Here is a 25,697-nt window from a genome sequence, read left to right on the forward strand (position 1 = left end):
GGAGGAGGAACCCGCCTTACAATGTCGAAGACAATCTACGCGCCGGACTCGTCTTCATTGAAGCCTGGTTCAGGGGCTACTGAGGGAGTCCTGGATTAGGGGGTGTCCGGATGGCCGGACTATACCTTCAGTCGGACTCCTGGACTATGAAGATACAAGATTGAAGACTTCATCCCGTGTCCGGAAGGGACTTTCCTTGGCGTGGAAGGCAAGTTTGGCGATACGGATATGCAGATCTCCTACCATTGTAACCGACTTTGTGTAACCCTAACCCTCTCCGGTGTCTATATAAACCAGAGGGTTTTAGTCCGTAGGACAACATACACAACAACAATCATACCATAGGCTAGCTTCTAGGGTTTAGCCTCTTCGATCTCGTGGTAGATCTACTCTTGTACTACCCATATCATCAATATTAATCAAGCAGGACGTAGGGTTTTACCTCCATCGAGAGGGCCCGAACCTGGGTAAAACTTCGTGTCCCTTGCCTCCTGTTACCATCCGGCCTAGACGCACAGTTCGGGACCCCCTACCCGAGATCCGCCGGTTTTGACACCGACAGGAGGTCAACGGCCCACCTCCACAACCGGAGGACCCTGACCGAGCCCTCGATCCCGGACTCAAAGAGGATCCGGACATATTTGTGGAGCTGATCGATAGGACATTCTATCAATTGAGCTGCGATGATGCCATGGTGGCCATCATAGCCGACTATCCTGGGCTACTCCCTCCATCGCATGTAAGAAAAATTGGAGCCCCAACTTCCGAGAAGGATCCCCTTTAATGCACTTCAGCTACCGTACACATATGGTGTTTTACAGGGAAGGCCCTCGGGACGCCATGCCGAACCCGCAGTGACTCGCCAACAAGGGACACCAAAGCCGGGTAGACCAAAAGGGAAGGCGGTCAGGACTGAGACGCCGGCGTACAGGTATGATACAGAACCTTGCTCCGTGGTTGTCGTCTTTCTTAAAGTATAATGACATCCATGTTTCCTAGTAGAAAAAACGCTCGTCGGACTATATCCAGAGAGGTTGCCGATCATGCCTCCACCAGTCGGGCTCCAGGGCCGGACATAGAGGTGGAAGCTAACACGGGGCGAACGCCAGATGTTCCTCCTACAGAGGATGCAGATAGACTATCTGCTACAAATTCCAAAGTGGAGAGCGCCATGAATCACAGGCGTCGCCGGGCCGTACTTCGTGACGCTTGTTTCTCCCAAGAGGTGTTCGATGCCTTCAACTCAGGAGACACGTACATCCGTGCTGCTCAAAATGGTCTTGCCAGAGCCACGGACCAGTATGTAAAGGATATACGGGTAAGAAAATCTGACGATTATATATATCAGTAGCCCCTGAGACTTGAAACAGTCGACACAACTGATTTAAGGATCATTATTTGTGCAGGTTCTTATAGAGAAGAATACCCAATTGTCTCAAGAGCTGGAAGAGTGCAAAGCCCAGCTACGGGCCGCGGTTGCCGCGTTGAAGGAGTCCGAGAAGGCCCCCTCTAGTAACACTTGTTTCCATTGCAAAGAATGATAGGTACCAGATAGTACGCGGCATGCATGCAAATCTAACAATAGATGTTGCAGATGACTCCGGAGTGAATCTGGAGGTCGTGCCGGAGAATGCACAACATGCTAATCTGGCAAGCGCGTGCTTACGCAGGTCAGGCAGGAGAAAAATAATCTCCAGAACGCCAATATCCGGCTGGGCGTGGAACTGAAAGATGTCCGAGCCCAACTTGCGGACTCCGTGAAGGAGAATAAGTGGCTTCGACACGGCATTTTCAGTAAGTGCTTGAATGAACTTTTGAAAGAGTTCGGCGAAGAAGCCGGCTAACAGAGTTATGTGTGCAGGTATGCTGACGGGTCATCCCGCGGAGGAGATGTCGGGTCTGCGGGTGATCTTCTACCAGAGCTCTCACAACTGCACGAACAAGTTCGGCAGGTGATGCAGGGTATTGACCAAGCCTTGTGGCCATCCGCCTCCCCGCCAGGAGGCATGGGGGAGCTTATAGAGAAGCTCAAGGGAGCGCGGTGGTGCTTCCGATTATGGAAGATATCAGCCTGCCGACAAGGTGCAAGGGAAGCCTGGGCCATGGTGAAGACGCGATATACCAAAGCTGACCCAAAGCACATGGCTGAGGTCGGACCCGTGGGGCCCGATGGGAAAGAGATCCCCGTCAGTTTGGTGTATGACCAAGTAGAATTAGCTGCAAAGTATTCCCAACAGGATCGTAGGCTAGACAGCCTGATGGATGGTATATAAGAAGAAGTTAGTCAGTCTTAGTGACTGTGTACTTCAAGTGACATATATAATGTCCCTAGCCGGATTGTAAATCATTTGTCATGGTAGACCTTTTCGCTTCGACCTCTGGACCCAATAGTCCGGAGTGTATCCGAATACCCGCTCGGTTATGTAAAAACCGGGGTATGCGTGGAAACCAGGCGTAGGGGTCATAAGTGCTTGAATAGACAAGTACCCAACTAGCTATGTTATATTACATGGATAGTAAGAAACATCTTCCAGGAAGAATAGTTCCGTTAAGGGTTCCTTTCCCTGGGTACACATGCCCTAATGTGCATGTACGAACTACGAAAAGGGACGCGGGCTATAAACATCTGGGGGCAAGTATCAAAATACATAAAAGTCATCTTTTGTTCACTGACCGAATATTCCCTTAAGAATGCTAGCTTTCGGCTTCACCCAGTCCGAGGTACACATCCGGCTGACCCGGCAGTAACAATCGCAGAGGTGCTCCCCTTATGCCCTAGCCGAATTAACGGGAACGTATGACATAAATACAAGAGCTAGGCAACCCAGCTTGGCCAAAACTTAAGTCATATCGATGCATATAATGGCGAAAAAAGGTACATGTGGAAGACTGACACATGTGTGGGGCATAAGGTCCAGAAAAATAGTTATATTAAGCTTCTGTATAAGAAGCCCCCAGGTATAATGAGCGCGGTTAGCGCGTCAAGATTGTGTAGTCAAGACACAAGTTAGCCTTTTAAGGCCTTGAGGAGAAGAAAAAGGAAGAGAGAAAGAGAGAAAAGACAGATAACGGATATGCAAAAGATTGACGGGGGTAAGGAGACGAACATAGAGTCCGGCACTAGGCGTAGAATCTTCGGAGTCTGGCTACGTTCCATGGGTTTGGCTCGAGTCGATTTTCCGATGTATCCCGCAGACGGTACGCTCCACCGATCAGAACTTGGTCAATAATGAAGGGACCTTCCCATTTGGGCTTGAGCTTGTTCTTTTTCTTCTCCGGCAGGCGTAGAACTAGTTCGCCAACGTTATAGGTTTTGGCCCGTACTTCTCTGCTTTGATACTTTCGAGCCTATTGCTGATAGAATGCGGAACGGGATTTTGCCACGTCGCGCTCCTCCTCTAGGGTGTCCAAACTGTCCTGCCGATCGAGCTCGGCCTCTCTTTCCTCATACATGCGCACTCGAGGTGAGTCATGAATTATGTCGCAAGGCAGAACCGCATCTGCGCCGTACACCATAAAGAACAGTGTGTATCCGGTAGTGCGATTCGACATGGTCCGCAGCCCCCATAGTACAGAGTCGAGCCCCTCTACCCAGTGCGTGTTTGATTCCTTTAAGGACCACACTAATCTAGGTTTGATGCCGCTCATGATAAGACCATTTGCTCGCTCGACTTGACCGTTAGTTTGCGGGTGATAGACAGAAGCATAATCGAGCTTGATGCCCATGTTGCTGCACCAAAGTTTTACCTCGTCGGCTGTAAAGTTCGTGCCATTGTCAGTGATGATGCCGTGGGGGATGCCATAACGGTGTACAACCCCAGATATGAAGTCTATCATCGGTCCGGATTCAGCCGTTTTAACGGGTTTGGCTTCTATCCATTTGGTGAGTTTATCCACCATGACCAGTAAGTATTTTTTCTTATGGGTTCCCCCTTTAAGGGGTCCAACCATATCAAGCCCCCAGACCGCAAAGGGCCAAGTAATGGGGATTGTTTGGAGAGCGGTAGGCGGCATATGGCTTTGGTTTGCAAAAAGCTGGCAACCGACGCAACGTTGGACCAGATACTGTGCATCTGCTCGGGCCGTCAGCCAATAGAAACCTGTGCGGAAGGCCTTGCTTACAAGGGCCCGGGCTACGGCGTGGTGGCCGCCGAGTCCAGCATGGATTTCTACCAAAAGCTTCCGCCGTTCCTCTTCGGAGATGCACCTTTGAAGGACTCCGGTAGTGCTTTTCTTATAAAACTCTCCCTCGTGGACCTTGTAGGCTTTAAATTGCCGCACTATGCAGCATGCCTCATTTTGGTCCTCGGGTAGTTCCTGCCAGGTTAGGTAGGCCAGGAATGGTTCTGACCACGGGGCGATGACGGCCATTATCATGTGGGCTGAAGGTGTTATTTCGATGGCAGAGCCTCCGATTGTGTCAGAGTGTTCGGTATCTGGTGTTGTGGTCGGGTCCGGAATATTGTTACTGGTGTCCCCTTCCCATTCCATGGATGGCTTAAACAGCCTTTCCAAGAAGATGTTAGGTAGGACAGGATTGCGCTTAGTGCCGATACGGGCGAGGATATTCGCCGCCTGATTGTTTTCTCGAGCCACATGGTGGAATTCAAGCCCCTTGAACCGAGCTGGCATTTTGAGGACAGCGTTGCGATATGCCGCCATTTTCGGAACCTTGGCATCGAAGTATCCATTTATTTGAGATATTGCGAGGTTCGAGTCCCCACGCACCTCCAGGCGTTGAATGCCCATGGAAACTGCCATCCGGAGACCGTGTAATAGGGCCTCGTATTTGGCTGCGTTGTTGGCGTCTGTGTATAGTATTTGGAGTATCTATTGGACTGTATCTTCGGTGGGGGGTGTCAGGACGACGCCAGCCCCCAGACTAGCTAGCATTTTAGAGCTGTCAAAGTGCATGATTCAATTGGAGTACGCGCCGTACTCTTTAGGGAGTTCGGCTTCTGTCCACCCGGCGACGAAATCGGCCAGTACTTGCGACTTAATGGCTCACCATGGTCTATATGTTATGTCGAACGGGAGGAGCTCGACAGCCCATTTGGCAATTCGGCCCGTGGCATCGCGGTTGTTTATTATGTCGTTGAGTGGTACTTCTGAGGCCACCGTAATTGAACACTCTTGAAAGTAGTGTCGTAATTTCCGGGATGCCATGAATACCGCGTATGCTATCTTTTGATAATGTGGGTACCGTGATTTGCATGGAGTGAGGACAGTGGATACATAATATACCGCCTTTTGAAGTGGGAATTTATGTCCGTCCATCTCTCGTTTGACAACGAGCACTTCGCTTACTACTTGGTGAGTTGCCGCTATATATAACAGCATTGTTTCACCGACATTTGGCATGGCCAAGATTGGGTTGGTGGCCAGGATGGCTTTTATTTCTTCCAATCCGGCCGTGGCTGCGTCCGTCCACTCGAAGTGTTCGGTGCACCGAAGAAGGCGATAAAGGGGGAGTGCCTTTTCTCCTAATCGGGAGATAAAGCGGCTTAAGGCCGCCACACATCCAGTTAACTTCTGGATTTGCTTGAGGTCAGTGGGGATAGCCAACTGCGACAGAGCTCGGATTTTAGCCGGATTTGCTTCAATTCCTCTACTGGAGACGATGAAGCCCAGGAGCTTTCCGGCGGGTACGCTGAAAACGCATTTTTCCGGATTGAGCTTAATATCGTATGTTCGGAGATTGTCGAACGTGAGCCTCAAGTCGTCTATTAAGGAGTCAACGTGTCTGGTTTTAACGACCACATCGTCTACGCATGCCTCCACTGTATTGCTGATCTGCTTTTCCAGACATGTCTGAATCATGCGCTGATACGTTGCGCCGGCGTTTTTGAGCCCGAAGGGCATTGTGTTAAAATAGAAGGGGTCGTATGGAGTGATAAATGTCGTTGCAGCTTGATCGGACTCTGCCATCTTAATTTGGTGGTAACCGGAGTATGCGTCGAGGAAGCACAATGAGTCGTGTCCTGTGGTGGCGTCGATAATTTGATCGATGCAAGGGAGGGGGAAGGGATCCTCTGGGCAAGCCTTATTAAGGTCCTTGAAGTCGACGCATAGGCGCCAGGATTTGTCCTTCTTTGGTACCATTACCAGGTTTGCTAGCCAGTCCGGATGTTTTATTTCTCTCATGAATCCGGCCTCCGGTAACTTGGCTAGCTCCTCTCCCATGGCTTGTCGCTTAGGTTCAGAGAAACACCGAAGAGTATGCTTGACCGGCTTGAATCCCTTTAGAATGTTAAGGCTATGCTCGGCCAGCATGCGTGGGATTCCTGGCATGTCTGAAGGATGCCAGGAGAATATGTCCCAATTCTCGTGCAGGAACTCCCGTAGTGCGGCGTCTACAGCGGGGTTTAACTGTGCCCCGATGGATGCTGTTTTTGTGGGGTCCGTTGGATGGACTTGGAATTTGACCATTTCATCCGCAGGTTTAAAAGAGGTGGACTTGGATCTTTTGTCGAGTATCATGTCATCCCTGTCCACTGTGGAGCGCAACGCAGTTAATTCCTCTACCGCAAGGGCTTCGGATAATGCCTCGAGGACCAGTGCGGCTGTCTTGTTTTCGGCGCGGAGTGCTATGTCCGGATCACTAGCTAGAGTGATGATTCCATTAGGCCCAGGCATTTTGAGCTTCATGTACCCGTAATGGGGTATGGCTAGGAATATCATGAATGCCTCACGCCCTAGAAGGGCGTGGTATCCGCTACTGAATGGGGCCACTTGGAATGTAATTTCTTCGGACATGTAATTCTCCGGAGTGCCGAATACCACATCTAGTGTGATTTTCCTAGCGCAGTGTGCCTCCCGACTGGGGATGATTCCTCGGAAGGTCATGCTACTTTGCTCAATACGGCTTCTGTCTATTTCCATTTTTTGAAGAGTCTCCTCATAAATGAGGTTTAGTCCGCTGCCGCCGTCCATGAGCACTTTGGTAAGCCAAAAGCCGTCCACAATTGGACTGAGGACTAAGGCGGCTGGTGCTCGGGCTGTTCGGAATTTAGGTTCGTCACTGGCATTGAAGGTGATAGCCGTGTTGCTCCATGGATTTATTGCTACCACGTGGCAAACTTCGGCAAGGCTGCGGAGTGCTCGCTTACGCCTATTATTTGAGGCGAAGGTCTGGAAGACCGTAAATACTGTATTGTTATCCATGGGATGGTGCTCTGCGGTGTTTGGAATGAGGAGATCCTCACCGCTCTTGGCCACCTGCCGGAGTACCCAACATGCTCTAAGGCTGTGTGTTGGTATGGTATCCGCTGTGCTATGAATTTTGCAGGGCCCATTAAGCCATCCCTCCAATAGGGTTCCACGCCCTGTAGTGGGCTTTTGCTTCTTTGTAATTGAGTCGGGCAACTTATGAGAGCGCACCCTTTTAGTTTGGACTGGGGGTTTTGTCAGTGCCGGATTATCCCAAAATTTTGTTTGGGTTTTCCAGGCGCTTTCCATCGCACAATACTTCCGTACTATGGCCGCCAAGTCAGCAAAGTGTTCTATGTCATGGCGACTTATGGCGTTGAGGATTCCCTTGTCCGTGCAATTGTTGCAAAAGAATGAAATTGCGTCTTCCTCGCGGCAGTCCTTGACCTTGTTCATTACAAGGAGGAATCTGGCCCAATAGTGATGTATTGTCTCTTGGGGCTCTTGCCTAATGTGGGAAAGATCGTTTATATCTGGGTGGGTGGGTGGATATAAGTCCAGACCTTGACCCAATCTGAGACCCAGGGGCAGGGGAGTTTCTGATCTAGGAAGTTTGGGCTCCGGGATGTTCCCCCGCAGGTTCGGCATACTGCCTGATTCTAGGTTCAGGGTTAGGGCGATGTCCTCCCGTGGACGGGTATCTGGCTCGGAGAGCTCGGGAATCCGGACATAGTTCGTCCTTAGGATAGAGGAAGATTCGCCGCATTGCTCCTCCACCACCGCTATCTGATGGGTGACCGGCGGAGAGTTAATCTCCCTTTGGTCGGGTTTAAGCCCAATCTGGTCATAGTCTGTAGTGACTCCCAGAGCGGCGATGCGATCCAAGAGCTCGTTCAAAGAGGAGAGCTCCATTGGATCCATCTGCTCGGTGAATTTTGAGCCGATGTGGAGGCTATTTTCGATGACCCGAGAAGTCATCGTTGGCGCAGCGGCCGAGCGGGCGGTCATGATGAAGCCGCCTAGTCGGAGAGTTTGGCCTACAGACAGGGCTCCCCCAGAGGTGATGTTGTTCTTGACAACGAGATGAGCCATCCCTCCTTATGATGACGACACAGTGGAACTCTCAATGAAAGCACCAATGTCGGTGTCAAAACCGGCGGATCTCGGGTAGGGGGTCCCGAACTGTGTGTCTAAGGCAGATGATAACAGGAGGCGGGGGACACGATGTTTACCCAGGTTCGGGCCCTCTTCATGGAGGTAATACCATACGTCCTTCTTGATTGATCTTGATGATATGAGTATTACAAGAGTTGATCTACCACGAGATCGTAGAGGCTAAACCCTAGAAGCTAGCCTATGGTATGATTGTTGTTGTCCTGCGGACTAAACCCTTCGGTTTATATAGACATCGGAGGGGGCTAGGATTACACAGAGTTGGTTACAAGGGAGGAGATCTACATATCCGTATTGCCAAGCTTGCCTTCCACACCAAGGAGAGTCCCATCCGGACACGGGACGAAGTCTTAAATCTTGCATCTTCATAGTCCAACAGTCCGACCAAAGGATATAGTCGGGCTGTCCGGAGACCACCTAATCCAGGACTCCCTCATCGACGAACTCACAACACAAGAGATGCAAGATTTATACTGGTTCGGGCCACCATTGTCGTGTAATACCCTACTCCAGTGTGGTGTGGTGGATTGCCTCTCGGGCTGAGGATGAACAATACGAGGGGAAGAACAGCCTCCTGAGGCGAGGTGTTCTTGTGCTTGGTGGGTGTGTGGATGGGTTGGATCTAGTCCAATTTGAGATGGCAGAGGCTCTCCTCGTTTGTTGCTCCTATTGTGGTGGCTAATCCTATTTATAGAAGCCCTGGTCCTCTCCCCAAATATTGAGCGGGAAGGGAGCCAACAACGGCCAATTTGAAAGGGGACAACTAGTACAAGTTATCCTGACAAAAGCAGTCTTCGCCTGCCAAAGGCTCTGGTGGTGACACCGCCTTGGGCTCCATGGTGACCTCCATCTTGCCGTCCTGCTGGCCTTGGTCTCATTGCACCGATATGGAAATCTTTGCTTGACGCCTCGGTACTCTTCGCCTCCGCTTGCCTCCTTAGCACCAAAGAGGAAACAAGGACACGGTGTGCACTAGTGCCTGCTTGGCGCCCGCCTGCTCTTGATCGTAATGGCTCACGTCATTGGAACCTCACGAGGTTTGTCTTGCCTTGATCTCTCCGCCCCTCACGAGCCAGCCTGGTGATACCGCTCCCGAGGAGGTCTTGTGTCGTCCGCCTCACGAGGCTTGGCCCCTCGCGAGGGTCTTGAATGCTTGTTGGTGAAGATGGGCCATACGGGCCCGCTTGCAGAGCCACGCCATGGGCCACAGGCAGGCAAGTCTGGGGACCCCGCACTACAAAAAAAATACACTTCCGTGATGATACATGTTTGTCACAGTAGGTCCCGTTTTCTGTCATGCATGTACATCCATGACAAATTTATGACAGAATCAAGATAGTCATGCCTGTGCTGTCGTAGAAGTGTTCCATGACATTACCAAAATTATCATCACGGAAGTGTCCACTTCCATGATGATAAATCGCGCGTCACAGAAGTGCTTTTGTCAATGGTGACCGGCACGTGGCATCCACCGTAACGGAACGACGTTAATCTATCGGGTCGGGTTTTGGATCCGATAACCCGTTAACAGCCCCGACCAATGGGGTTTTTCCACGTGTAAAATCATCATTGGCTGGAGGAAACACGTGTCGGCTCATCGCTGGGACAGGTGTCATCCACTCATTGGACAGAAGGCGCCTATGATACGTCGACACGTGGCACGACCCAACAAAGGTCCATTCCTGTGAAAAGGCCGGCCCATTTGACTTGGTCAAAAGGTGGCGGGCCGGCCCATGGAAATCCTGTTAACGGCCTATTCGCACATAGCCCATTTACAGCCCGCTAACCCAAGGCCCGTTACGCCCTATTCGAATTAGGCCCAGTAGCGTCATCTGGGCCATCGCGTAAGATACATACTGGGAGAACCCCAGCCTCCTCGGAGTTTAGGTGTTCTCGGCCGTTGGATCATTTGTTTGATGCGTTTTAGACCGCGTGATCACGAGATGGACAGATGTGGGACGTTGGATCGAAAAGAGACACTGTGGATCGAAATAGTGCGCCCTCCAACAGCAAATATCTCGTGCCACCGCCTGTTAATCCCGTGCCCCGCCGAGGGCATTTTCGGTTTTTCACATGTTGGGTGGTTGCATGTTGACTGCTGGTTGGCTGCGGTTCGATGAGGTGGGCTAGATCGACTGCTCCATCCCCGTGTCCCCTTGATCCTCTTCGTGCTCCCATTCGTTCCTCGCACGAACCCTATCCGTCGTCCCATCCCCGCATCCCTAGCTCCACCCCTCTCGCCGACGGTGCCGTCCACGTCCACGCGCCTCTGCCATCTCCTTCCTTCTCCCGGCTAGCCGCCTCCATATCCTCTCTGTCGCCGTCCAACCCAGATGCGGCCGCAGTCCGCCGGTGCCACAGGCGGAGGAGAGTAGAGAGGCGTCGCGGGTCAATGGCGCTAGGTGCGTCGGTGCCACGCCGCTCGACTTGCCGCAACGGCACCAACACCTTTGTGCTAATTACGTGCGGCAAGGTCCCCGACACGACGGCCGCCATGGTGGACTTCCGTGCCAACCTCGCGGACTACGCGCAGTGGTTCCTGTTTGGCTGCTCGTGCACGGTGTACGCCAGCGCCAAGCTCAGTGGCGCGCCATGGACCAGCACACTCGAGGTCCTCTGTGTGTTCCCCAACTTCAGCCGGGACCTATATGTGCGCCTTGCCGCTTCCCATCTCGGTATGTGCCTGCAGCCTGTCTACCTATGTGTATGTGCCTAACTTGCTGATGTCGATCGCTCCTCGCTAACCGCCCAACCATCCTCCTCTTGGCACTCAACAGGAGGGTCACGGCCAATGCTCTCCTCGATCTAACTACACGACCAGCCAAATGATACGCCGTGGATTCACTGTCCAGTTTGTCAGTCTGGGTTCATAAGGTGTTTGTTCTTCTCCAATGCGTTCTGTTCATGCTTCATGTGATTCAACATGTATGTTTGTTCCTATTGATTATAGATTATACTAATGCATCTTCAGTTATCAAGGGTGTGGCATATCTTGGCAGCTTAGTGGGGAGTGAGGTCTATCCTCCATTCCTATTTATTTTTGCATCTTTATGTAATTATGTTGTTCATGGAAACATTTATTTGGGACAGTTGCATGATAGAAAAACTACATGTTGGCAAGTTACAGATGTGCCATGAATTCTACTGTCCTTGAACCTGCTTAGTTAAGTTGTCTCCGCGCTCAATTTCGTTAGTTTTCAACATGTGAAGTGCCCGTGTAGTTTTTTTAAGATGCGACGGTCTGGGAATTATAATGATTGGATTGGATTCGATAGGTGTGCATGTGTGCTGTACAGTCCAATCTTGGATTAAAGCCTGCTGAATTCAGTTGCTTCAATGCTTGCTGTTACGCTCGACTTCCTATTGTTAGTTGTTACCCGCTTGCTTTGTTTTCCTCGTGGTAGCACCCCACCAGTTTAATGGGGATCATTGAGCTACGGGTTGGAACTGAATCAGTTCATGTCCTGAGCCTTTTATAGCTTTGTTCTTGGTGCCTCTGGAGCAATAGTGGTGGGGAATCCCACTATTTTCTGGTTGTGGATGTTCCCTTATTTTTCTATTGCGTTTTGTCAAGTATCCTCCTTATTATCATCTGCCTTATTGCTAGAAATGCTTGCAGCCATTTCGTGGTTACAATTGTCAGCCTTTTCCTTTTACTTGGCTTGTCGCTCACAATTGGCAGATTTATATATTGTTGGTGATGCATCTATTTAGCACCTAATTAAACGTTCTTTGTGGCAGGACATATTGATGGAAAATTCTTATGATTCTGTAGCTGCGTATGAAGTTCCACATACATGAATCTCCACTCATCTGGTAAGATTCCAACCATGCTAATATCGAAGCAATTTATGTTAAAAATTTCCTGACCACCAGACTATTATCCAAGCATTTTTTGACACGAGGTTGAATCTTAATTATTGGGTGCTTGATAATCTGTCCAGGTTGAGACCCACCACTGATGACACGAGTCTGCTACCCTGCTCCTATGAAGGTAACCGAAGGCCTGCACCTCCCACCGTGGTATCCTCTCTCTTCTTGCACCTCTTCATGTGAGCTCCTCCTCCCAATTTATTCTTACCACCATTTGGGTTGTTTGATTCAAGGTTCTTTTTCTAAAATTAAATCAAGTCTCAAGGCATGAGATGGAAGCATTGTTCAGGACATTTGCCTACCGTGTGTCTCTATAAGTGGTTTTTTCAGTTCTGACAAAATAAGAAAATACGTCATGTGTCTCTCTATATGATTATTCCATATCAAGACAAAATAAGAGTATATCAGATGTACTTAATGGTTATAAATAGGACTTTTACCAATATCTAAATTAACCGATGGAATTTATATTGCACTGGAGCGAGATATCTGAATGCCGTCAATAATTTTTAGTGTTTCTTACACAATTAAGAAGAAAACTTAACATTTACCTATGATGGAATATAGAATCAAGAGCTAGAAAGTAAACAGTTGGAAATCATAAATCAATGGTAGATAGAATCACAAGTAATTAAAATAACCAGGTGTTATTTCTTTTCTTATAGTACTGGAAGTTTTCTTATTGCCATGCATCTTCATACACAGATGTGATGTTTTCCAATTGAAAGGTAGCAATGTCTAAAGTTAAATGGTTTCTAAGTTCCCATGATCTAATTGGTGTTCTATGCAGAACAACGCTTTTGGGTTTTGGGTAATCTCTCAATGGTTTCTAAATGGTAATCTTGCCTGACCACTGACTTATCGAGTTCTGTCTTAAAGAGCATCTCCATGCAAATATATAACATGATGATTTGGATATCTTATGGGTATGATGATTTAGTTTTTTTATATGAGCATATGAGGTGTGTGTATTTATTCGAGCAAGTATGGCATATATCTGTTTCTTTGGATAATTAAATAGGAGAATAACTTGAACTCAAGCAGCTTTGTGGCATTTGCCTACTGTTTAAATTGTTTACATTCAGATTGGTTTCCTGATTTCTATTACACAATTGATCTTTGCATTCCGTTTGGCTTTGTCTGTTGTATATAGCTGTGAGCTTTGTTTACATTTACTTATTAGGTTTCTTAGGGTCATCGTCCATTACTGCTGCCACCGCTCCTTTGGTTCTTGGTCATTGCTCTGACAAATGTCTCCTTCCCAGATAATTTTCTTCTTCCTTTTGTTATTATTATGCGAGTTGTCATTGTTTTTTACATTATATGCTATATTCCATGTTCCTTTGGCTTGGATAATCCGTCTTTGATTCATCGTCCAGTACTAATGCCGCTGCTCCTTTGGTTCTTGGTCACATTTATGCTGTCATTGTTTTTACATAATGGTGAGGGCCTTTCGATAATCTATCGTTGATTTATTTTTCTTATCAGAGCTAAGTTATTAATATTCTCGGTTCTGTTATCGCTGAGTTTCTCATTAAGGCATACTCTCGGTTCTGTTATCAACAAGTTATGTATAATATGTATATGCTGATATGCGTGGCATCACTCAAATGTGTGTATTCCTGCTGCTGAATTGTAGAATCAGCACTCTGTTTTCTTTTCAAGCCTCTCTCGAAACTATCTTTGAGAAAAACACTTTACTAAGTAATGATTTCTTCTTTTCTGTAGTATTCCTCAAGTTTATAACTAAACTGATAGATTTTGTCTACTACCTATTAGGTATGCTATGCAAAATAAGTTTTCAAGTAACTACACCCAAGCATCAGTGATGAAGTTGATAATTTTCATTTTATCTCAGGATTCCTCCGTTCGCATTTATCTCCTTTTATGGTCAGTGGTGAAGAGGGTTATATTCCTAACTATGTAGAGATCATTAAGGGAGTCAAGCTGCTTCTCAGAAGTGTTGGGACTATGAGATCATTAAGGGGCATTGAGCTGCTGCCCAAAGATATACTTACTTCATTGCTTATATATTCCAACCACAGGTTGACTATATTTATTGTGAGAATCTCATTCTTTATATCATGTTGGATCATCGATCTTGGAATTTGTAGAGCCATTTACCATCGAAGGATGTACTCACAGAACACAATCAGTGTAATTGTGCTTTTCTACACTTCTGTCCAGAGCAATGGTATATGTATTCTGTATTGTACGGCTATCCTCTAATGCACTACTCAACCTCTAGTCTCTTAATATACAAATGACTTGATCTAATTATTATGAAAGACCTGTGGAGTGTGTTGCTTTCTATATAAATAACTCGCTATAATTTTGATTTATCATACTGTGTAGGTTTTGATCTATTCCTTTTTGCCAAACTTGATGCTTCGAGCTTTCAGCTACGACTATACTGTTTTGGATCTTGCAGTTGGGCCGGGCAACGCGCGCCAGGGCGCACTTCCTATCTAGTCCAATATGATTCCAGCCTGTTTTCACTTCTGCCCATGTATGGCCCATGACCTCCTTCGGCCCATATGAGGCCCTATGTAACTCTTGGCCTATTAACGACCCGTGGTGAAACTGGCCTGTAATGAACAGTGTATCACTTTACACCCATTAATGGCCCGTGGTGAAACTAGCCCGTAAAGAACAGTGTGTCATTTTATACCCATTAATGGCCCGTTATTCGTTGGGCCGTTTCCAGCCCATGTTATCTTTCGGCCTTCTCAGAGCCCATTTATTCTTGGGCTATTTTCCAGCATTCTTTTACTTACGGCCCGTTACTGTCATTTTCTGCTTGTGGGCCAAATTCAGCCCATGGTTACAGTCGGCCCGTTTGTGGTCCGTTAATACGTTGGGCCGTTTTCATAGCATCATCAAATACGGCCTATTAACGATGGCCCGTTATGGTCGGCCCATGAACGGACGATTCCAACTCTAGCCCGTTTATGGCCAGAATGCAGTCTGTTTGGCCCATGTTTGGCCAATTGATCATACGGCCCGTATAAGGCCCATTGATTATACGGCCCGTAGAAGGCCCATTGTTTCTATGGCCCGTAGAAGGCCCATTGTTTCTACGACCCGTAGAAGGCCCACTGTTTCTACGGCCCATAGAAGGCCCACTGTTTATACGACCCATAGAAGGCCCACTGTTTCTACGGCCCGTAGGAGGCCCAGTGTCACTACAGTAAGTATTAGCCCATGGTTATTGTGGCCTAGTTTTAAAAAATAGGTTATTGCAGCCACTAGCAAACCACAAAAAAAGAATTGCACTGACTACAAGCAAACAAATAAACAAGACAAGAAGGAAATAAATAAGCAAGCAACTTACACTAGGCTATCACGGCTATTACACATATTACATCCATTGGGCATCAAAGTTCGCCACCAGTGCAAATATAGGGAACACGGCAGCATATAAATGCCACAGCAAAACAATTCCAGAACTGAAACCACTTCAGAAGAGCCCAAGAAACAATATCCTGGGTACCCATAATGCTGGCAAGATGCTTAGCAAGCTTATTAACTTTCTCTTGTTTGGCGCTTAAGTCCTCCAGCGCTTGTTGTTGCACCAGAAAGTATGCATCTAAATTCTGCAGGGACTTCCTTAGTCCTTCGGCTTCCTGTCGCATAACATCTGATCGATGTCTTTCAACTTGAAGTTGAGACTCAAGAAGCCGAACTGATTCAGGCAACGACTTCGAAGAGCTGGTGTCAGCAGTGGTAGCCAGTAACTCGAACACTACATCAAGACAGGACTTTGGGGTTGTCTCAGTGTCTTCAATATAGTTTTTATCAGCTTTCTTGGAGACCAACAGGGATGTCTCACTATCTTGAACCTTATCTGCATTACTTCCTTTACCATTGCATAACAGGGTACTCTTCTCCAGTATTTTATCCGCGTTCTAAAAGAGAAACAAACAAACACATCTCAGGTTTACAATGTAGTATATGAAACTCATTTTGGTAAACCAGTTCAGTAGTAAGGTGGACAGGATAATAGCATGAAACAAACATATATCTATGTAGTATGGTCACTGTATGGTCTATATCATTCTAGTTTATGCTGCCAAATCAAGATAGATACAGTTCGAATCATATCTATTTAAGACAAAGCAGCATAGACAAAATATAAGTGTGGGAAACTACACAGCAATAACAACACTTGTAATGTGCATGACATGAGAACATAATTGTTTATTCAATTGAAACTGAAATCAACATAGAGCAAGTTACAACAGCAAACAGCCAAACACGTTGAAGAAATAGGTTTAAAACATACCTGTTGCGCCATTGGAGTTTCAATTGCATCCTTCAAATTTGAAATTAGTTGGTATCAGTAAATACAGTGATGCAAGAGCAAAGAAGTATGAACCATAGCTAGGGAACCTGACCTGAGAACAATTCTTCTTCTGCTTTAAGCATTGACTTCGGGTTCGGAGTGGTGGTCCTCGTGATTTGGGCACTGCAGTTGCCTTACTAACTGCTCGTGTTTGGGTGCTTTGTGGTGGAGACAGTGTTGTGTCAACGGGAACCAGGTGTCTATCTCCTAGGGTTGGGGTTAGAAGGGGTGTAGCTGGTTCTCTGTCCAACTGGGTAGGGGTACAATCTGCATGAGTGTGGGTTATGTGTGGTGGGCCTGGTTCTTGGGCAAGTACAACTGTGGTTCTATCTGCATTGACAAGTAGCACGATCTTTTCTGAAGACCGTGTTTTTACTCCCGCAGATACTGCCATCACTCCCTCCAATTGAAATGGCTGATAAACAAGAAAAGTAATTGAATGTACAGACATTGTAAGATAGACAGGTGCAATGGATAGTAGGGAAGAAAACAGGGCATGAAATAATTCACATTTATGTTGTCTAAGCAAACAGAATAGCAGGACATAATTTCACATATGTGATGGCTAATTAAACAGGATAGCATGACACAATTTCACATGTATGATGGCTAACTAAATAGGATAGAATGACATAATTCAAAATATGATGACTATGTAAACAGGATGACATGATATAACTATACGATGTGTCTATTAAAGTGGTTGGCATGCCATAAATCACAAACATGCCGTCGATGGAAACATGATGGCATGATATAATTCACGGATAGAATGACATAATTTAAAAGATGATGACTATGTAAATAGGATGAGATGATATAACTATATTATGTCTTTAGAAAATGGGTTGGCATGCCATAATTCAGATACATGCTGTCTATGTAAACATCATGGAATGACATAATTCAAATATATGATTTATATACTAAGGAAGTGAGCAGAGGGCAATCGCATATATGATGTGTCAACTAAGTAGATGGCATTCAATATTGTGTATATGATGTAAAAACTAAGCATTGCAATACAACATATGCATTATATGAGTAATATAACCCTGCCAAGTTTGAGCATACACCTCAGGGGGATAATAGGACTGGTCATCTGCCTCTGAATCCTCCTCTGAAGAGCTATCTGTAACCAGCAAGATATCTGCTTCAGCAGGTAGCATTGTCTTCTCTCAAGACCTTGTTTTCACTCCAGATTTCTCCATCACCAATTCAAATGGCTGATGCACAGGAAGAGCAGTTGAATATACAAACATTGTCGACAAAAGCAATGAGAAATACAAAAAAAGGATGGCATGATATAATTCACATATATGACGCTTGCCTAAACAGCATGGCATTGCATAATTCACATAATAGTGCCTTGCAACAAGATAACATTGCATAATTCACATATATAATGTCTTGCAACAAGATGGCATTGCATAATTCACATATATGGTAATTAGACACTAAACAAGTGGCATTCACACAAAGCATGTCTAAACTAAGCAAATGACATAGCAATGCAAGATACCATACGCACGATATGAGCAACATAACCCTGCCAAGTTAGGGCATGCACCTCGGGGGCAAATATGACTGGTCATGTGTCTCTAAATCCTCCTCTGAGGAGCTATCGGTAACCAGCAAGACATGCACTTCGTCAGATAGCATTGTCTGCTCTGAAGACCTTGTTTCCACTCCAGATTTTTCCGTGACCGTGCCGAATGGCTGATGCACAGGAAGAGTAATTGAATGTACTAAAATTGTTGACAAATTTAACACGTAATAAAAAATGATGGCATGATATAATTCACATATAAGATGACTGGCTAACCAGGGTGGCATTGCAAAATTCACATATATGATGCCTGGCTAGACAAGATGGCATTGCATGATTCACATATACGATAAAGAAACTAAACAGATGGCATTGACACAAAGCATGTCTAAACTAAGCAGATGACATCTTTAATGTATACATTAAGCAATGCAAGGCACCATATGCATGATATTACCAACATCGGCATGCCAGGTTAGAGCAAAGACCTCATGGGGTAAAATAGGAGTGGTCTTCTCCTTCTGAATCCCCCTCAGAACAGTTATCTTCCTCTTGATTATGATCCGAAATGGGTGGAGGGGGCTGCCTTTGCGCACACCATGGAACGACGTCTGCATGAAATTTTATTGCCACGCAAGGCTCGTCTATTTTGCTCTACATGATCAGTTCCATTGTGTACAATAACTGGCATGCATAGGAATAAAACATAGTGTGATTATGTAAGGAGTGCATGCACAAATCCAGAGTGATGGTAGCAAAGTGTGGATAGACCCAAAACCAATGATAGCAGGTAGATAATAGCTTCAGTTAAAAATACAGATAATGGCTCCTTTAATGTTTGTTTGCACCCAACATGAAACTCATAGACACCGGAGATTAACCAGATAGTAGACAGATAGTACTGATTGCTGCGCCAATATGTACCCCACAACCATTTAAAAACTCAAGTTTCAGCATTAGTTTGGACCTGACTCGGATTCTAATAGGTGAACACGATGATAATGTAGCATGTCATCATATTAAGCGACGCATAATGAAAGCAGACACAGAAGAGTGTGACCTCTCTTGTGGACCCGTGTAGTCCTCAAGGTCATCTGCTTGGTTGATGATGGTAATGTAGTTGCCGTGGCTGCCAGCGGCGGGGAAGAAGATCTGAGGCGGCGAAAGATAGTCTGGAGAGCGGATCCCTGCTGTGGTGAACCCTTTCGTTGTTGGAGCAGCTAAGCTGGGGTGGAACACAGCGCCGCAGGAGTAGGACAAACCACACAAGGTTTTCTTTGACACATATTTGTAACAGAAGTAATTGAGTAAGGGCTTGTTTGAATTTGAGGATTCTAACAATGCAGGGATAGGAAATAGACAGGAATAGGATAGGAATGCACGTGCAAAACAGAGAATTTAAAAACACAGGATTTCTGTCAATCTGGGTGTTTGATTCACAACAATTGGAAGATCACAGGATGCAAAAAAGCATGGTGAGATTAAGTCAAACCACAAGAAAATGTACGGTTATAATGCTATTATGCTACTATCTCTTAGTCTTGTGCTTGATGAATAGGAATATGAAAAGGAGGAGAAGTGGAAATTAGAATTCCTACGGTTTTTCTTTCAAGGAGACACTAAAGGAACAAATCCTACAGTTTTCCTTTGCTCCATTCCTTTGCACCAAATTCATGAAAAGTAGTACCATAGGAAACTTTCTAATTCCGATGTTTTTCATTCACTTTTCCTTTCAAGCACTAGCGATTCTAGTAGGCAGGCTTGAGCAAGGAAAATCCTACACTAAAAAAATGTTTTTGTGCTACTTCTATTACTTTGGACCTAGGCCACTGCCATACTAGCTCAACTCCCAGGCCCATCGACAAATGCACAGCTCAAACACGCAGAGATAAATAATGATGGCGTTCAAGAGAGTCCATCACGGATAGCTAAGTTGCCTGGTACCTCACTACTTGTCATATAGTAGGATAAAATAATCGTATTTCCCGTTACTACGAGTGCTCAGTGGACAATATATATAACATGTAGAGTAAAAAAGAGATGCAACAAGTGCACAACCCCTTTGGCGAAGCCATATCAATCTCAGCATGATTGGGTTGGCTGGTGAGGATGCTCCGGCTGACTTGGCTGTCGGAGGAGGGGAAGAAGATCTTAGGCATCTGGAGATGGAGCCCGAGGTACTGCTCCGCTGTGATGGAGGGTTTCGTCGTTGGAGCAGCTCCGGTGAGTTGTACGACGCCGAGGCTGAAGTAGGACAAGAGAGACAACGAACAACGTTAACCTGAGTGGAATTCTAATAGCATCTCCAATACATGACGTAAAATACATAACCACAAAGTGCTAGATGTAAAATACATCAGCCGCTCATCTCTGAACTTAACTGTCGAAACTGAATTTAACTGTCGAAACTGAACTTAACTGTTGAAACTGAACTTAACTGCCGAAACTGAATTTTGCTATCGAAACTGAACGCACTAGCAAGGTGAGGCTACACGTCGGTCCACTGACTTTTTCATCTCTGGTCAGTCGATTTTGCAGTCGTTGGATACGAAATCAAGGGCCTGTGGTTCATCTTCAACCTCCACCCCCCTGAGCCGCCAGCCACCACCGGCCAAACAGCAGCCCCCCGCCGCCCGCGACCGGCGGTGCGCCGCCCCGCCTGCCCCGAAAACACTCCCCACCGCCGGTCCGCCGCCGCCCCGGCCATCCCTCTAGCCCCCCCCCCCCCGTGCCGAGCTTTTTCTCCGGTGATCCCCACGCCACCGCCACACCAGCGCCCCGCCACCGTCGGCGACCACCGCCCCATCCTGAACCCTAAGATAGATAGTGGGGTACCTCTCTGGCGAGCCCCCCCCCTCCCCGCGGCCTTTTCTTTCTTCACCCCGGCGAGCCCCCCCCCCACCCCCTAAAAATCGGCTGACACAAAAGTCGATTCAGTTGACTGAAGTTTAGCTAAATTGGAGCAGCATCGCAAGCAAGAGCAAGAGCGAGAGCAGCAGCGCGAGCAAGAGCAATAGCAAGAGCAGACCAGGCAGGGGACCGAGAGCAAGAGCAGAGTAGCAGCGTGAGCGAGAGCTAAAGCAGCAACAACTCCTACTGATGTGGACGTCGCCGCTGAGGGAGCGACGCCGTGGAGGAAGTGGCCGGCGACGCCGCCGTGGATGGAGCCGCGCCGTGTCGGCTCGGGACCGAGCGCCGACAGCACCATGAGATCGAATCAAGAAGAAAATGCGACGATTAGTGTACAACCTCTTTGGTGGCGCTGATTAGGCCGCAGCTTCATACGAGGAAACGGTGATGATGATGCTCTTCCGGTGGTGCAGGTGAAGACGGTGGTGTGGGAATGGAGGTGGCACGAAAGATGAGGGGAACATCGGGGCAGCTCCTTGGAGGTGGAGGACGGGGTGGCTGAACCGGCAGGACGATGAGATCGACGACGGATCCTCATCTGGTACGGTGGATGAGAGACGTCGAGGTGTTGCTGTGGACGACGTCGTCGGGGAGGAGGCTCCGGCTGGGTGGCGGACGGAGCAGGGTGTGGGGTTTCGTCGCGGGTTTTTGTGGCCTCGGTGTACGAATGGGTGGGCGGATGGGATGGCAGTGGGAAACCATGGCTTAGAGACGCACTTGTCCGAAATGTGGGGTAAGTTACAAAAGTACCCCCACCGATTTGAGGCGGTTCTTTCGGTTCAGGGGTACCACGGGCATTTCGCGTGTCGGGATTTCACAGGAGGTGGGAGTTTTCGCGCGCGTTGTAATTTCGGAATAGCAAGGCGCGGGTTGAGATGGAGGGAGTTGTCGGAGCACAACGAGACAAAGATATATCTTAAATATTTCGGGCTAACAAGGCGCAGGTTGAAGAGGCGGGAGTTTCGCAGCACGATAGACAGAGACGCTAGCTTGAATTTTCGGCATAACAAGGCGCGGTTTGAAATTTCGGAAGAACAATCTTAACGTGTACCCAAAAAATAGACAATTCGCACCTCAACATGCACAACACACACACAAACACCATTTAGACTAGAGTAAGGTACACGTGCATTGCACGCATGAGATTTGGCAACCAAATTATGAATAAATACCACATTATAGCATGCAAGCTTTGAGTCATATATGCATAATGTAGATGTTCATTTAATTCTTATAGTTCATTTCATTCAAAATCATCTAGTTTTTATAAGAAATCTAATCTATTTTAAGATTCATGGAATTGTGCGTCATAAGACAGAAAGTAAAAACAAATAATGGCAAATCATGTAGAAAAACATTTGGGCAATTCTGATACGGAAGATTCTAGAACAAATAAGAAGTGCTTGTGTTTTGATGTTTGTGCATTCTGCTTAAGTTCAAACATGGAGTCTTCTAGATTATACATGTGGCGAAATCTGGTGGAATCTCGATGATATCCAACGGCCAGTAGTGCTCAAATTTGCCATCTTTGGACCATCGGATTCGCCTCATCCAACGACCATCTTTCAAAGTTAAAGTTACCCGCACATAATATAAAAATATAAATAATAATAATATATATAGGGGTATAGATATAGATATGTGATGAGAAAGCCTCCCATCATCTCCAATTAGAATAGTGTGTCCATGCACGGATGCGACGTGGCCAAATGATGTCTGCCATCGGTATCTCAAATTCAAATCAGTCTGACCTTGTTCAATGTGTATACATTACAACATGCTCGTTTCCAAACCACACCGCGCAGATCTCCGTTATATTCATGCATGCATGGGTTTCAAACATCAGGATCTCTTATTCAAATATTTGAATTCAACTTTACATTGATTATGACCTCACCTATTCTTTTACACCCGCACAGTAGTCTTCTCTTTATAATTGTACCACTAACTTCCTCTCGTGCATGCATGCACACACACTACTAGTCGGCATTATCCATCGCACGCATGCAATCTTTTTCTCCAGGTCGGTCTCCCATGAAGGCACACACCCACACACATCCCCCTCTCCATCATATCGGGCATTCTTTATCTCTCACGTGTGCATGCGCAACGATCGATGTTCCTCTATGTATGTGTGTATATAGCTAGGTCTTTCATAGTTTTCCACACAAACCGATCAATCGATATATCTAGTGAGGTCTCACCCTCTTTCCCACGTCCACATCGATCAATGTATACCTCTCTATATAGGATTAACATATATAGCTAATACACCCACATTAATTATATATCCAACGTCCCCCTCTCATCCATGCCTTCCGCTTCATCTCTTAGACGCGTGCACAATGGCGAAGACAGGGGCAGTAAGGGCCCTGCCCCCTCCCCCCTAACATCACTATATATCGAGGCTAATAAGAATGTGATCATTAGACAATTGCTGCTAAAAATGGTTTAAGTTCATGAGTTGACCCTCCTCGTAAAGGATTAGCAATGCTTGGCCCCCTAGCTCATTTATTTTTCATGGCTCCTCCACTGCGCGCAACAGCGCATGTGTTTGCCCCCTCTCTCTAAATATCGATCTCGCACTTGTGCGTTCCTTCATAGTCTCCCTCCACTCGGCCCCTCGCACCATCTTCTAGCCCCCCACCAGATTTTGCCACATGTACAATCTAGCAGACTCCATGGTTGAACTTAAGCATAATGCACAAACCTCAAAACAACAGTGGTTCTCTTTTGTTCTAGAATCTTCCGTATCATAATTGCCCAAACTTTTTTTCTAGTTGAATTGCCATTATTTGTTTTAATTTATGCTTTACAACGCACAATTCCATGAATCATAAAATAGATTAAGGGATTCTTTGATTCAAAGGATTCTCAAAGGAATTTTGGAGGATTCTAATCATTAGGAATTTTTCCTATCTTGGTTGTTTGATTCGTAGGATTGTAAACCATAGGAATTTTTCCATATGATTCATTTGCACTAGATTTCATAGGAAACATCCCATCCACTCAAACCTCTTTGAAAGAATTATGCGTTTTTTCTATGCACAATCAAACACTCGTACAATCCTGTAGGATTCAAGACGACATTCCACTATAATCCCATGTTTTTCCTATTCCCGCGTTCTTAGCTTTTTTATAAAAACTAATTGATTTTGAATGAGATGAACTATAAGAATTAAACAAAGGGCTACATCAGGCATATATGACTCAGAGCTTACATGCTATATTGTGGTATTTATTCATAATTTGGTTGCAAAATCTGATGCGTGCAATGCACGTGTACCTTACTAGTACTTCGAGTATGTGCAAAACACGTAAATTAGAATACCAATGGCACGCTACACAGTGTCTCTCTTACAGTTCATGAAGCCACGTGGCACATGTGGAGGCGTTGTCGCGACCTCCTTGCGTGGATTGATCACAGTGATGTGCTGCTGGTTCCAGAAGAATGTACTCGTCCTCCCTGAGCCATACTGGCGGTACATGCACGAAGCGAAGATGTGCACGCACGCCACGCACGCACTCATTCCCTCGCACGCACACGCGGGTACACAGGCGGACGCAATTTTGTACCAAGATCCACCCCATGTGATAATTTGACGCGTGTAAAGTCGTTCACTTCATTGATGGTCAATTAATACAGCACATGCAAATTGAGTGGACGTGAGGACGGAAGAAAGACATTATTACTCCACTGTGCACATGCGAGTAGTTAAATCGTGGGTTGATAGTAGTACTTCCATTGGTCTCCTTCGTATTTTGTGCCAATTTTTGACAGTAAGATAATATTTACGCATTTGAGCAGTGTAGTACTTGAAATTTATGTTCCGCTAAACTCATCGGGAGCCGTTTCGGGCCTCGAAATCAAAACCATCAATTAATATTTACCTTGTTCCCATCACATTCGAAAGCCTGCTCACACCTACTAGTATGTACCAAACCTGAACGTGTTCCCACTATGCAGGTATTAGTACTAGTGCTAGTACTTAGGTTATAAAAAGGGGAACTACCTAACCGAAAATTACTCTACCTTTCGTCCTCATAAGTGCTTCTTCTTTGTCCGTCGTTGCCATGGCCGGTGAGCAGAGCTCTAGGTCGAGAACTACTCGTAACAAGGGAGCGGCAACCAAGGCTGCGGAAAAAAAGAGAGGGCTTGCCACCACGCAGAGACCTCGAAAGATCTCTCACGGGTAGGCGATGGCTCCCAGGAGCGCCCTAGCCGCGGATGCGAACATACCGAGCCAACGGAGCTGGAGTCGTTATCCCTCGGCGGCATGCCCGATCAGCTCAATAAGCACCTCAATAAGCAGAAGGAGTTCATCCAAGGCTTGATGGAGTTGCTGAAGGAGAGCCTCGACGACATGCCTGCTGAGCTCAATCAGCAGGGGGAGTTGACCGCCGGCTTGGTGATGCCGCTGAAGAAGAGCATTGCCTCGGAGAAGAAGGCGACCAGCGAAATCCTGCGACTTCAGGAGGACAAGGCGAAGCTCTACCACGGGATCGACCTGTTGAAGGAGAAGAACGCCGGCTGGAAGAAGCTGCATGAGAATAGTAGTTCCTCGATGAAGATGCTGCAGGACCTCATCATGGAACAGAAGGAGGAGTTGGCGAAGCTCCGCATCGAGCACCCGGCTGCTGTCAAGGTACATAATGCGGCCGTGGAACAGATGATGAAGGCTCGCATCAAGAAATCCT

The 25,697-nt window shown here is 46.7% G+C and overlaps 1 protein-coding gene across 21 annotated transcripts; it reads left to right on the top strand.

Moving 5' to 3' along the window:
- The first annotated feature begins 10,439 nt into the window (after positions 1–10,439).
- LOC125551862 lies at positions 10,440–14,442 on the top strand. 21 transcript variants are annotated; one of them, XM_048715235.1, is made up of 8 exons: positions 10,440–10,997; positions 11,100–11,196; positions 11,294–11,337; positions 12,064–12,138; positions 12,267–12,345; positions 12,986–13,031; positions 13,924–13,974; positions 14,054–14,442. In XM_048715235.1, the coding sequence occupies exons 4-8, from the start codon at positions 12,104–12,106 to the stop codon at positions 14,422–14,424; spliced, it is 582 nt and encodes a 193-aa protein (XP_048571192.1). In that variant the 5' UTR covers positions 10,440–10,997; positions 11,100–11,196; positions 11,294–11,337; positions 12,064–12,103; the 3' UTR covers positions 14,425–14,442. The 21 variants fall into 21 exon arrangements, 4 of the variants coding, with proteins under 4 accessions (XP_048571192.1, XP_048571191.1, XP_048571190.1 ...); XR_007303280.1 differs by lacking the exon at positions 11,294–11,337 and having other exon boundaries at positions 12,267–12,374; positions 14,054–14,419; XM_048715234.1 differs by lacking the exon at positions 11,294–11,337 and having other exon boundaries at positions 11,100–11,247.
- Positions 14,443–25,697: the final 11,255 nt, after the last annotated feature.

The sequence above is a fragment of the Triticum urartu genome, chromosome 4 (genome assembly GCF_003073215.2).
Source record: "Triticum urartu cultivar G1812 chromosome 4, Tu2.1, whole genome shotgun sequence".
Classification (NCBI taxonomy): domain Eukaryota; kingdom Viridiplantae; phylum Streptophyta; class Magnoliopsida; order Poales; family Poaceae; genus Triticum; species Triticum urartu.

Bases quoted from the DNA above. Each gene is read 5' to 3' on its own strand.
- LOC125551862 (XM_048715234.1), top strand. From the start codon at position 12,104: ATGAAGTTCCACATACATGAATCTCCACTCATCTG. The intron at 12,139-12,266 runs GTAAGATTCCAA...TAATCTGTCCAG, and splicing joins CATGAATCTCCACTCATCTG to GTTGAGACCCACCACTGATG. The intron at 12,346-12,985 runs GTATCCTCTCTC...TGTTCTATGCAG, and splicing joins GGCCTGCACCTCCCACCGTG to AACAACGCTTTTGGGTTTTG.